This window comes from Caloenas nicobarica, chromosome 1, assembly GCF_036013445.1.
Source record: "Caloenas nicobarica isolate bCalNic1 chromosome 1, bCalNic1.hap1, whole genome shotgun sequence".
Taxonomy (NCBI): Eukaryota; Metazoa; Chordata; class Aves; order Columbiformes; family Columbidae; genus Caloenas; species Caloenas nicobarica.
This window is the reverse complement of record NC_088245.1, coordinates 97,207,245-97,221,424: the sequence shown is the minus strand read 5'-3', so window position 1 is coordinate 97,221,424 and position 14,180 is coordinate 97,207,245. Positions and strand designations below refer to the sequence as shown.

The 14,180-nt window shown below is 37.9% G+C and overlaps 1 protein-coding gene across 1 annotated transcript in view; it reads left to right on the top strand.

The window, feature by feature from the left end:
* The window catches only part of CYFIP1 (cytoplasmic FMR1 interacting protein 1), a 79,935-nt gene that overhangs the window by 26,895 nt on the left and 38,860 nt on the right, over nucleotides 1-14,180 (top strand). Inside the window, exons 9-21 of the mRNA XM_065626804.1 lie at nucleotides 1,232-1,336; nucleotides 1,510-1,601; nucleotides 2,860-2,977; nucleotides 3,657-3,779; nucleotides 6,314-6,439; nucleotides 6,722-6,888; nucleotides 8,286-8,433; nucleotides 10,341-10,494; nucleotides 11,706-11,862; nucleotides 12,449-12,545; nucleotides 12,894-12,970; nucleotides 13,065-13,173; nucleotides 13,751-13,870. Of these exons, the coding sequence (XP_065482876.1) occupies nucleotides 1,232-1,336; nucleotides 1,510-1,601; nucleotides 2,860-2,977; nucleotides 3,657-3,779; nucleotides 6,314-6,439; nucleotides 6,722-6,888; nucleotides 8,286-8,433; nucleotides 10,341-10,494; nucleotides 11,706-11,862; nucleotides 12,449-12,545; nucleotides 12,894-12,970; nucleotides 13,065-13,173; nucleotides 13,751-13,870 (1,593 nt within the window). The remainder of the gene's footprint in view (nucleotides 1-1,231; nucleotides 1,337-1,509; nucleotides 1,602-2,859; nucleotides 2,978-3,656; nucleotides 3,780-6,313; nucleotides 6,440-6,721; nucleotides 6,889-8,285; nucleotides 8,434-10,340; nucleotides 10,495-11,705; nucleotides 11,863-12,448; nucleotides 12,546-12,893; nucleotides 12,971-13,064; nucleotides 13,174-13,750; nucleotides 13,871-14,180) is intronic.

The window sequence follows — 14,180 nt, the reverse complement described above, 5'->3', positions numbered from 1 at the left end:
AGGCAGGACACAGATGTCTGAATTACTTTTTTTTTTTAAAATGAACCAGATTAACCACATAACTCAAATTATTCATTTTTCTTTTTTTTCCCCTCCTCTCTGTTGTCTTTTTATTATATTGCATGCTAAATCTATTTAGAAATTTTCTAATCCATTTTTGTTTTTCATAAATTGAAGTTGACCTAATTGAACTGCAGCCTTGCTAGGAAACCAGTTCTATAGAATCATGTTTCTATAAAGTATGACAACAGAAAGGAACTACTGTGTTTTATTTTTAGATATGTGGCAAGTTTGTATAAAAAGCTTTTGGAGATGAGGCTGTGTATCAAAGGTTTCAGGGAACAAGTAGCTTAAAATTAGGGTTAGTAAGTAGGTAAGTTTAATTACCTGGAATATATACATGTAGTAAGAGAGTGTTGGGCAATTTCAAGTGTGGTTGATCTTATCAGCTACGCATCTTGCAATGGAAGAAAAGTATACAGTAAGGACTGAGAATTTGCCTCATGACAAATATTTTGAGTCACTTCGGTATTTAACTTCTGAAGAACTCTGTTTATTAGGACCAAATGGAAGCATCCCGAAAGAATACACAAACTCTAGAACACTTGCATTCTGCCTGCAGGGGTGTCCAACGCGAGTCTTTACTGTTTAGGCCTTTTGTTCGGCAAATGTGCTCTTAGAACACATTAAGTGGCTAATGCTCAGCTCCTGCTATTGTAAATACTGAAGTATAACTTTATGTTAACAAATAACTTGGACAAAATGTAATTAGGTGGGGTTTTTTTTATGTTTCTGAGCTCTTGTGTGTCTAATTCAGAGATACGCTGAAAGCTATAAAAAAACAATTGCTCGGAGATGTTAGATATAAAATTCTGTCACAGATTAGTTTGCACATACAGAATTTTAAGAAAATGGAAGTAGAAAAAAAAAGTCTAAAAATAGCCCAACTCTAGTTTCAGTGAGATTTTTTTTGTATGCTAAACCTTTATACAAACAAGTCACATCTTTTAAAGGTAACTGGCCAGGCTAATGTTAATGTAAAAACTACTAAAAAATACTACAGAAATGTATGTACTTGAACATGTATTCTGTTTGAAGGAGTCTGGATGTTTCAGCACTGTGTTTTTAAAATATTACTTTTTTTTTTAAATGATATGAAGAACAGTCTTATTGCAGGAAGTTTTTACCTCTGAAGTCCTTTTGTGGAGAGGTTTATTTTTTTCTTTTGCAGGTTATGGGCTTTGGATTGTACCTGATGGATGGAAGTGTCAGTAACATCTATAAGCTGGATGCAAAGAAAAGGATAAATTTAGCCAAAATAGACAAATTCTTTAAGGTTGGTTAAGATGTGATCTTAATACGTGTTTTTAAAGGTAATTCCCCATGTGTTTTAAATATAATTAAGTAGAATAAAGATCATTTGGACTATAATATGGGTAAATAATGTTTTTCTTTCACTAAGATCTGTGTTTAATAATTCATTTAATCTGATTTATTCCCTGTGTACAGCAGTTGCAGGTTGTCCCACTCTTTGGTGACATGCAGATTGAACTTGCCAGATACATTAAGACCAGTGCCCATTACGAGGAAAATAAATCCAGGTAAGAGGAAGAAGGAAACAAAGAGGGGAGCTTCTGGGCTGACAAAAGTCTGACCGTTGGAGTATATTTTCATAATCATCCGTTAGCCTGTGGGTCTGTGGTAATTAACTTTAATAGGATTTTCACTTCGGTCTATTTTTTGGTGTGGGTGTTTCATTATTAATGTACTTCATGTAATAGATAAAACTAAAGAAAAGAGTTGTTTAAAGATCATTCTATGCTGCTGAGCTCATTCTTGGATCTGTGACATTTCTTATCACCTGGGTTGGAGGAAATTAATTTTATCTTACACTAATTTAATTTTTATTTTTTCTTTTAAATATGAAACTTTCTTTAAAAGAAATGAAGGATTTTACTAAGCAAGGTGAGCAGTAGTAGTGCATGGGTAAACAGGCATGTATATGTAAACAGGCATTGTATATGAAGCAGCAACTTAGCTTGTCCACCCCTCCTTTTTATTTATTTTTTTTTTTCTTTTTCTTTTTTTGGCTAGGTGTGCAGCATAGCAAGATGGCTGGAAAATACAGCCAGTTTTTGCATAAATGGTTTATGGTTATTGCTTTGTTTTAGTGAACATTTCCATGCTCCTCCAAGACCTTCCCTCCATGTGGTTACATGAATTTAGAATGTAGTGCTTCGCATTTTAATTCCTGCAGAAAAAAAACATATAACCTGCATGTAATTGCTGAGAGAAAATCAACAGCACTGGGCCTACTGAGCTACTAAAAATACGAGGCTACTTAACATGACATTCTTGGTAGCATGTCTTTCGTGTCCCTCTTGATAACATGTGGATACTATTTAGTAATGCCATTTTTTTATAGTTGGGAGCATACTGTAGTATACTCTTCGCAGTTAAACAAGAATAACAAAAAACAATCTGAAGGTAGCTAGATGTATGTTGGAGCCTATACTTATACTTCTGCCCTGCTTTTCAATACTTTTCGGTCCTGTCCTTAAGTGTATGCTCCTGAAGAGAGATGCTGGTTTGTATTTCATAGCAGCAGCCTTTAAAAAAAATACAGAAAAAGAAAAAAAAAAATTAATGCTTGGAAGAAGTGCTGTTTGAACTCAGAAGGGCAATCCATCACTAATGGATTGTTCAGGATCAGAGGTGGAGGTGTAAGGAGAGGAAAGGCCTCAAATAGAGGAGAAAGAAGATTTTTTAAGTCGCGCATTGTGGTTCGTTCTTTGCAGTATCAGTTGTACTGTTTATTGCCTAAACTGATTTAGGTGGTTTTTTTGTTGTCTGAAACAGATGGACGTGCACGTCTTCCAGCAGCAGTCCCCAGTACAATATATGTGAGCAGATGATCCAAATCAGAGAAGACCATATGCGTTTCATATCGGAACTGGCTCGTTACAGCAACAGTGAGGTGTGTGGGATTAGAGCTATTCATGCAAATTTTATGTCACTGATTAACAGCTTTTGTTAAACAGCTGAAGAGCAGGTAAACCTCAGGCTAGGTGAATGACAAAGCTTGATCACCTGAATCAAGAAAAGCTGTCTGCTGGGCTAGTACCCCCGTCTCTGCGTGACATTTACACTATGTAAATCTAAAATAATAATGGTGCATCATACAGACTGCAGTATTCTTCTGCTTATATCTGTCTATCTATCCAGGATATATATCCTAGATATTTTGACTCATCTCTTTTGGAATAGGCCATCTAGCCCTTACTCCAAATGGGTGCTCATAGCAATTTAAATGACACTTAAGAGAGTAGCTAATTTTTTTTTTTTTTAAATACACATGTATATGTACATGTATACACATATAGAACCTATAACATATATATATAATGAGTGTCTTGAATTCATCTGCAACAATATTTTGGTGATTAGGAATACTGGTGCTTTCCGTTTGACCAAAATCTGTGAAGTTGAACTCTGTAAGTCTCTGGAAGAGAAAACTGATAGTAATGCAAGTGTCAGTACATGATGCTGTTTTAATTCTTAAAAGAAATATATGTAGAAATTTCGCTATGGATGCTAGATACAACGTGTTCTGATGTGGGTTTGAGTTTCTTTGTTGTTGTTTAATAATGTTCTAGGTGGTGACTGGGTCTGGTCGACAGGAAGCTCAAAAAACAGATGCGGAATATCGGAAGCTCTTTGATCTCTCTCTCCAAGGCCTGCAGCTTCTCTCCCAGTGGAGTGCACACGTCATGGAAGTGGTATGTTATCTGGGGAATAAAACCAGATGAAAAAGAGCCGTCTTGGTGAGGTCAGACAGGCTTTCCTTTAGTGGAATGAAAAATCTGTGTTTTATTTTGTTCCCTTAATTCCCCTCTTCCTTCACTCCTTTTCTTCTCCTCCTCCAAACCGCAATCTCAGGGGAAGGCACATTAAGTTTTCAGGGCCCAGGTGTAATGCTGCTGCTTTGAAGATCCAGTAGCATGTGCAATATCATATAGCACATTCAATCTGTTGTATTTAATGGATAGGTGATCACCTGTGAGCCTTGACCAGCTGTTTTTGTTACTCTTGATATGTACATTTTGTAAACTAAGACTTCGTTATTTTCCTCTAGGCGTTGTTTAAAATTATATTCTGTTAGAAATATCCACATTGGCATGCAGTCACACAGGAGGTGATGGAACAGCTTCAACTGGCTATGTTTAGACATCATCACTTAGTAAATTTGAAGCATGTAAGGTCTTAACCAAAGACACAAAAATGAATGGAAAGGCTCCCACTGGGTTTAGATTAGGCGTTTAGTCAAAAGGAAAGTGAACGTGGGGAAAGGAAAATTTGAGAGAAGATGAGGAAGAGGAGATAAAGAACCTGCAGAATCATTTGTCTATATTTTAATAATTTATTTTAAACCAGATGCCAGTTAGAAAGACGACTGTGTTCTTTTTCCAATAAGAAACTGCAAACCACCTAAGGCAGAAATTGAAGAGGGGGATACAGGAGTCTTCTCTTGTGCTGCAGACACTTAGATAAAAGCTGCACATCTTAACTGCACCCAAGCATGTTCTAGGAGGGATTGAAACAGATGACGTATGTGTGAGAGAAGCCAGACTTGCTCTTCCTCTGCCTCTGATGACTGAGGGAGCATTGAGCCCCTCAGCACTACGTGAATCCAGTGCAGTCACAGTGGGCATAGCTAGAGACCCATATTCTTTCTCTTCTGTATTTTTAACTGCCTCTTCTAAAAGCTAGTAGATGAGTCATGGTTTTTTTTCCTGTATTATCCTATTCCTATTTAAATCAACTGTGTATTTTATGGTGAAAATCTTGTTCTCCCTTTCTCCTTCTTAAGAGAGGTTGCTGTCATCTATTTCCGGCCTCTGCGACTCCCAGATTTTATTTCTGTCATTGCCACTTCCAGACACTTTATTTCTGTCATTGCAAATTGCTACATTCAGGCCCTCTCTTCACAGTGACAATCTTCCTATTTTATTATCTCTCTGTAGAAAGTCTTTTGTTCTTAGCTCTGTTTTTATCCTCCCAGTTCCAGAACAAACTTTCTCTGAGGACCACCGCAGGTTTTTTGCCTATTGTCATGGCATTTCTTTATCTTTCTGATTTATATAGATTCCCTTAAGTACTTCTCATGTAAGTTCATGTTCAACTTCTCCCTGTCTTCCTACTGAGAGTTTATTCTGATCTGGAGTATCCTATTTATCTTCTGCATTCACTCAGTATCCATGAACCCTGTTACATGCATCATGTTCAGAGAAAAACTTTCAGCGTAAGGTAGATGTCCATCTAAATTATGAAGTTAATGCCCCCCAAACACCTCATCTTTGTTTAATAATTTCACCAGTGTCCTCTCTGCAGCACTTAGGTTGCAGGGTGTGATGCTATGTTTTGCCATAGGTAAACTGCTGCGAATATTAATCCACTATAGCAGGCAAATTTATATTGTTCTATGCAAAGATAATATCAACCAGACCTTACTATTCGCTGAACTCAAACTGTGAGAAAATGGTATTTGAATGTGACTAGGATTTTTCATTATATGTACCCTGATGGATCAGCCTGACACTGCTCAGGAACATTTTGAGCTGTGTTTGCAATGACTGAAAAGGCAGTATTTAAGAGAAATGCATATGGTGCAGATGGTATTGCCACAGATGATAGAGCTATTCCCACACCTTTAAGCCTATTAAACAAGTAAACAAACAAAAAACCCCAAACAACATACAAACAACCCCCCCCCAAAAAAACAAACAAACAAACAAACAACCCCAAACCAACCAACCAAAAAAAAAAACCCAAACCAAAACTGTGTAGTTTTCCAGTTGTCTTTTGAATTCTATATGTGAATACTTGGCCAGGTTGGAAGCTCCTCTTTTTGTAGGTAGGTGTGATGGATTTTTTTTTTTTGGTTAAACTTTGAGGTCTGTCTGTGTTTCTTGTGCTTGAAGTGGAGGAGAATCTTTTGCCTATGCTAGCATTTACTCAGTAAAAAATACCTTAAAGTGCATTACCTGCTGAGTGTGAATTGCATTTTTTTGAGCTAATACAGGATCACTGGCTTTTAAGAAAATTCATTTGGCAAATTCTTGTTGGGCATTTCCACTAGATAGTATTTTTAGAATTTATGCAGGTTTCGAGAATAGTACCAAATATTATTTTTTCAGATATTCTTGAAAGCACTGGAGTATTTCGTAAGACATGTTATTTGTGTCCAGCTATGTTTTGTGTTTCTCAGGCCTTTTTTTTTTTCCCATCTTTTTTCTCCCTGTGTGAACTGCAGTATTCATGGAAGCTAGTGCACCCAACTGACAAATATTCTAATAAAGATTGTCCTGACAATGCAGAAGAGTATGAAAGAGCAACAAGATACAATTATACTAGTGAGGAGAAGTTTGCTTTGGTTGAGGTAAGAAAAATCTTTTTTACAGGGATTTTCCAAAGATTAATTCTACACAAAGGAGAACATTCTCTATAAGCATTTTCTATACACAGTGCAAAAAGACAGCATGCCCTGTGTTGACTCTGAAAGAGCATGTTTCCCTCCATTCAGTCTGCAGGAGGAGCACAGAGAACTTGTTAATTACCCTTTTATAATTTTTTGTGTTATTTGGATTTTTAAAAAGGGCTTTTTGAATAATTACACAAGCAAAATATGAAAAATACACGTGGTTTTTTTTTTTTTTGGCAGGTGATTGCCATGATCAAAGGTCTTCAGGTGCTGATGGGAAGGATGGAAAGTGTTTTCAACCATGCCATTCGCCACACCATTTATGCAGCTCTTCAAGACTTTGCCCAGGTCACACTTAGAGAGCCATTAAGACAAGCCATTAAAAAGAAAAAAAATGTCATTCAGAGGTAACATTCTTGTTTTCATCTTCTTCTGTATTCTTTCCCCAGAAACTTACTAAATTTGGTCCAGAATTGCAAAGCTGTTACATTTTGCCTCTTCAAGACTGTACTCCCCTACTAGTCTGTCTGGTATTCAAAGTTAGCTTGCTTAAATATGTATTGGAAGTTGAAGAAGTCTGAAGTCTGGAGTCAAAAATGAACGGCTGCCAACATGGCTACAGTAAGAGTCCAGACTGTCTTGAGCCACTTAGAACTACTGCAAGAAGTCGTGTTGCCTCTAGTTTATTTTTATTATAAGGAAAGATAAGTACTGTCATATTGAAAGCAAGACTGGCATTTTTATTTTGAAGAAAGGTGTTACGGTCCACCTTCCTTATGATTCCAATGTTTCTTTTCCTTGTGTCTCATGTTTACATCCCACTCCATAGCCTTATCTTTGCCCTCTTATCATCCTGCCTTCTTTCTCAGCTGCTTCTGCCTTTGGCTTATTAGCTTTACACTTCTCTTCCAAGTGCTCTGTCTGCCCACACTGATTGGTGGCATTTTCTGACCTTATTTTTTTGTCCCTCATTGTTTGTGTTTAATCTTGACTTGTTTACCATTTGTTTACTCCCACAGTTCATTGCAAAGTTCTTAGAGGTGAAAGTCTTTGGCTAATTAGGCTATTGCTAAATGCTCTGAGTGCCACAAAAATATCATCACAAGCTAAAAAGAAACAAATTACTCCAAAGTACCAAGTTTGTAGGGACAGTCTTTTTGTCCCAAGGAATTTTATGAAATAGGGAACTATTACTTTCGTACATGCTCGAATCTGGGAGGAGACATTTGTTTGTTCATTCAGCACGCCACAGGATATGGCAGGTTGTGTTTCTGACAAGAATCTGAAGTCCAGATCAGTATTTGGAGTTAGAAGTATGAGGCTGCTTATAGAAATTCCAGCTGAGTTCTGGAGTTCTACTGGAAACAGGAATTCTACTGTTTCTTTTCATTTCAAGCCCAAATTAGTTTGGGCTCTTTAGTTTGGTTAATAGTCTGCTTTGGTTTGATGGAATAATCTGGGTTTTGTGGTTTAGGAGAACAAAATGTCTTGATGCGCTTGCTAAGGATCTCAAGAGGTGAATGTTTCAGAAGTGACTTCTGGCACTGGTGAACCAGTTTCGGAGGTCAGCTTTCTTTTGGCAGAGAAGGGCTCTGGACTGTCCTTTTTGATAAAAAGCACAAAGCAATTTTTTCGTGGATGTGGCATTCTTGAAGTTTGCGATTGCTCTGAGTTACCCTGAGCTCCCGAATGCTCTTGCGAAGTTTCTGCGCTTGTGGAAGAGTGCTTAAAAAAAAAAAAGTAAAACGTTCTCATCAGTGCAGTTGGATGTGTGCTGGTCTGATGTAGCATGAATTGTGTTCAGTGTTTTGCAGGCCATCAGAAAGACAGTCTGTGACTGGGAAGCGGGTCATGAGCCGTTCAATGACCCAGCTCTAAGGGGGGAGAAGGACCCCAAAAGTGGTTTTGACATCAAAGTCCCAAGGCGTGCAGTGGGACCCTCCAGCACTCAGGTATTTTCCTGTCCGGTGGTTGTGATATCTGTCAACAGTCGTTGCATGAAATGTTTTCTCTCTGGCCTGAACTATTTAAAAGTTGCAGGTTGGTTTGTTTGGTTTTGGTTTTAATGCTGAAAATCTACTCTGATTAGATTTATATTTACAAAATCATACTTAATGAAAATCCTGTGTCTTGGTTGCTGTCACTTTCTACTCCAATGCATAATTTTTCCAAGTGTTCCATCTCTATAATTTGACTTACTGGGAAGAAATATTTTCTCATTGAGCTCCTAATGTTTTTTAAATTATATTTGTGAGCTGTTTGAATTATTTCTTGTCTGACTCGCATCTCTGGTATCGCTGGTGTTTTTGTTTTTAAATCAAATTACTCAATAGATGTCTGTGTAGTTTTAAAATATGTGTAAAATATAAATGATTGCCTATAAAATATAGGAGAGTATTTGACTCGTGACAAGATGTCTCCTACTCTTCGGTAATGGATGATAAAACTGCTCCCTAAAATCTATTTAAGCTGCTGCTGCTAAAACAAGAGGTACTTAAAGTGTGTTTTCTGTGGCAGTCATTGAAATACGATACCTAGATGCTCCTTGTTGTTAACTCCATGTAATTATATTTTTTTTATTTTCTTTGAATTTGTTTGGCGAGTGTATGGTCTGGTATTCATAGCTCATCTGAGAAAATGAGGTACTGAGCACTTTAGATACAAAAATTGAGGGCAACTGTGGTTTGTAAATGCTATATTTTAATACCTAAAATCTGTGGGGAAGAGAGCGTGTGTGGATAATAATCTTGGGTAATGAAAAGTTGCTTAAATTGTGCTAAAATGGGTTTAATGAAGATTTTGGCTTGGGAATTGGAAAAAAATGTTTTGATTTCTAATTTTTTGGGGCAACAAAATTTAATGTCACCACCGATGTGCTTCTCCTGTGCTTGGGATGTTTAGTGGCTTTGTTTCACTGGCTGCAACAAGCTGTTTAGGGGACACGGTTCTTTCTGCCTTTTTTTCTGCTCTTGGGCTGTCGCACTTGTCTGTCTCAGCTGACAGGAGGAATGGAGGTCAAATATATCAATTTTAGATAGGTTTTTCTCAGTTTCACACAGTTCTGAAATGGCTGTGTATGAACTGGTAATACTTGGAAATCTTTGTGAAATCACAGAGGAGCTAATGGCTCTCTGAGCATCCTCTGAAACGATCGGGAGCTTTTCCCTTCACTTGAGGGAGCACCAGGCCGCAGCGATCGGTCTGCAGGAAGAACCCTTTCTGTATGTCCTCCTCCGCATGCTTACCGTGCTGCTTTTTTTCGTTTTTTAACAAACTAACACATTTTCTCTGCTTCTGCCTCCCCTTCCTTATTTACCCATGTGTTTTTATTAACGGATTCTCTCTCCCCTGCCTGCCCCTGTCTGTTGGTTTTTAGCTCTACATGGTTCGCACTATGACAGAGTCCTTGAACTCTGCCGAGCTGTTGAAGCAGCTCAAGTCTCTGGGACTGGAAAAGCTATTGCATGTGACACACAAGTTTCTGAGGCAGTCCTACAACTATCCGCCTCTTTTAAACTTTGGTGGTAAGACATTTCCTTCTTTCTTTTTTTTTTTTTTTTTTTTTGGTTTAAATTTTTTGTGGTGATGTGAACTGTTCCACCGCAAATGGTCTGCTGCTGAGTGTCAGTGGAGGTCCCCTTGGCTTGGGCAGGCGTTTGTGCTGGTGTGCAGGGTAGCGTGGCATCTGTTCCTCTCGCCCAAAAGGCTTTTTTTACCCACACAGTGCCCGTTTTCAATTTGAAGGGGAGCAGTCGATTACTGATAGTAATTCTCAGTGTTGCTCAACTAACGTACCGTGTGTATTTTCCTTCCCCCCCCCCCCCTCTTTCCACCACAATTGTTTCCTTTAATGATACAGCTTTACATGGTGAGAACTATGTTAGAGTCCCTCATTGCTGACAAAAGTGGTTCCAAGAAAACCTTGAGAAGTAGCCTTGAGGGGCCCACCATATTGGACATAGAAAAATTCCACCGCGAGTCTTTCTTCTACACTCATTTGATAAATTTCAGTGGTAAGATATGTAGATGATCAGTGTCCAGCTTAGCATGTCCTAACACCTCTAACACGACCTGGAAAATGTTTCCGATTGCCTAAGCCAACTTAACCTTTGGTTCATTTATCAAAAGCCTTGGCCTGTCCAAACTTTTTCTGAGACGTGATATTCAGTATTGTGGTGGGATTTTTATTTTGACTTGTTATACATTTGTTTATAATGCATCAAATTTCATATTGTTACCTCCTTTTTCTATTTTTTTATGTACATATTTATATAAACAAGGGATAGATGAGCCTAAACACACTGAAATTTTTTTTTAAAAAAAAGGAAGTAGTTTTTGTGTTTTGGATTTCTTTGGGTTTTTTTTTTGTTTGTTTGTTTTAAGTACAGAGGAAACAAGTTCTCTGTTGTGGTAAATTTGATGTCATTTCACTATTCTTACTATTCAGTTAATTGTAATCGGAAACATGCTGTCCTAAAGCATTCACCTACTGACATTGAATGTATCTAGTCTTTGTCGTCACCATGCTGTGTTGTCTTTCATTTTTGTTTTGCTTCCGGACTCCTCTACCCTCAGAGAAGGGTTGATGTCAGTCATAGTGCTGCTGGGGAACAGCACTTCAGAAGATTTTAATGTAAAAAGTCCATTCCTGTTTTGGTTCCCAAGCCTTCTGCAAAAGAAGGCTTGTGCCCAGTGTTTTTTGGAGAGGTGGGAAGCGCACCTCTGCACCCTTGACAGCGGCCTTAGAGACCTTTTGTTTTAATCCCTCCTTCATGTGTCCATCTGTCGTTGCCTGCCCATCTAATCAACAGGAAATGTGGAGTGATTCAGTCCTCCAGAAAGAGAGGTGGTGCTCGTGCATCTGGTGCAATTTTGTCTCCTCCTGGTGCTTCCCAAGTTCCATGTACGGCTTTCTCAGCCCCCAACTGAGAAATTAAACTAGGAATCCCCCTTTACTGGTGTACATAGTTTTTCTGTTTAACTGGTAGTCTTGTCCACTTCCACGCTTTTTTGTGTAATAGGGCACCACTTCGGGGGCCAACGCGGAGTTCAGAACTCTACGCAAAAGTCATTTGTTTAACGTATTTGGCATATGTAAAGCTCTAATGACTCAACACCTGCTTTTTTTGTTTGTTTGTTTCACATTGCATCATCAGAATCACACTTGTACTTTTCATAATATATTTCTATAAGAAGTGTAATTCTTCCTTATTTGTTCTGAAAGAAACCCTGCAGCAATGCTGTGATCTGTCCCAGCTGTGGTTCAGGGAATTCTTCCTAGAGCTGACCATGGGCAGAAGAATCCAGTTTCCCATTGAGATGTCCATGCCTTGGATTCTGACGGACCATATTTTGGAGACCAAAGAGGCATCAATGATGGAGTAAGATCTACTTGTGCTCTTCAGTTGAATGATTATTCTTAATGATTGTCACTCCATATTGTAATGTTACTGCTTTAATTTGTTTTAGCAAGCAGTCACAAAGAAGGTATTCTAAACCTTCATACAATTTTCCTTTTACATTTGCTGATTTCCAGATTCTCAAAATTTTCTTTTTGAAGTGAATAATTGAAATAAGAAACCTTTCATATAAGTATCATTGCACCAGCCATATATGCTGTTCCCTGAGTGAGTTCTCCTTACTCCTCAAAGATGTCAAATCCAATGTACAGTGGTAAAAGCATAGTTCCATTTTGATGGAAAACTACATCTAGAAAACAAGTTTCAGACTGCAAACTTACCTATACAAATTCTTCAACTAACAAAAGACTTTTAAAGGAGAAAATGTGATTCTTTTTATATAAACTCAACAAAAAAAAAGATCCTGTTTGCATGAACCACGTGTATATTACAGTATTGACTGGTGTACAGCATCCTGACTGCACCATCCTAAAGACTCACAATTTCTATAGACATATAACTCTTTTTTTTGTTGTTGGTTTGTTTTTTTTTTTTCTTTTTCATTCAGGTATGTTCTGTATTCTTTGGACCTCTATAATGACAGTGCTCACTATGCACTTACTAAATTTAAGAAGCAGTTCCTCTATGATGAGATCGAAGCAGAGGTAAAGTAACCTTACCTACTGGGGAAAAATTTTCTGTACCTGAATGTGAAAATTATGCTGAAGGCCAAGACCGCCTATAAGAGGTTCAGAACACTTGGAAATAATAAACAGACTGAGAAGAAAGACCAAAAAATGGGTAACTGTTTGGGTGAGATGTTGTGAGGAAACCTGTAGACCTCTGCAAAACACCTTAGATTAATGCTGAAGAATGTCATCCTCTCTTGTACTGGGAATTTGGATGCATTAGCTTTCTTAATTATGTTTGATAATCAGTGGGAGGTCTTGGGTAAGCTCCTCTCTTTAAATCTCAAGTCTCTTTAAATCCACTTTTTTTTTTTTCCCTCCAAGGTAAACCTATGTTTTGACCAATTTGTCTACAAGCTGGCAGACCAAATATTTGCATACTACAAGGCAATGGCCGGCAGGTAGCTATTCCAGTGATGCGCACTCTTATTCATGCTCTTCTGCTCTGCTTTGCTTGTCTAATACACTTTAAGTGTTTTCTTCCTTTCTTAATAGCCTGCTTCTGGATAAACGATTACGTTCAGAATGCAAGAACCAAGGGGCGACCATTCAGCTGCTGCAGTCCAACCGCTACGAGACGCTGCTCAAACAAAGACACGTCCAGGTGAGTTAACTCATATTCTGTTGTATTCGAGTTGCTTGGCAATTTGCCAGTGGTGTCGACTTATGTAGGCATACAAAACTCTTTCTATGCTTTATGTTCTGTCATCTAAGTGGCACAACTGGCATTTGAGAACAGCTTTTTGTCATATGAAGGAGCAAATTAAGAAAAAAAAAACCTTAAAAGATCCCGTTTTAATGCAAATGTCTGTTGCAGTTAAGCTAACAGAAGCCAAACATGAATGTCACATGCGTTAGTGTTGTCTTCCCAGTAATGACATTCACCAGTTTTCAATATGTTGCCGGCACAATGTCATGGAAGCATAAAATGCTGATACCAATACTTAGATGTAAATGCCACATGTGATTTCATTTCTTTTTGTGAGAATTGGGATGTAAATTGTAGTACCTCATTTGTTCATGAATTTGTTAAATTTTGTTCATCTGCTTTGTTTTCGTGTGGTCTGGAATGCAAATTCACTACGTGAGAGCCTGTTAATCTGTGAGGTCTCACAGTCTTCATACAGCTTGTCTTGTAATTTGACTTTCAGTTCAAAACTTCATAGCAGTTTTTTCTTTAGCTTCTTGGTAGGTCAATAGACCTGAACCGACTGATCACTCAGCGAATTTCAGCAGCCATGTACAGGTCAATGGAACTGGCAATTGGCCGATTTGAAAGTGAGGATTTGACTTCCATTGTGGTGAGTGTTCTGTTTCAGTTCTGCCAGAGCATTAACACAGCAGTTGGGGTCTAGATGCCAGTCTCATTTTGGTTTATTTTTTTTTTAATTTCTTTTATTTGCATTGGGAATGATAGACATCTAGCCTTTTTTCCTATTATAAATCTGTATTTGTTCATTAAGGGCAGAAGCAAAAAAGTTTTCTCAGGTATTTTCTCAGCAAATAGCTGTACAGTCGCTCCTGGAAGAAGAGACTGAAGGACTAACAGGCAAACTTGGTTTATCCTAAACCTTAATTAAATATATATAAACAGGAAATAATTTAAGCAGT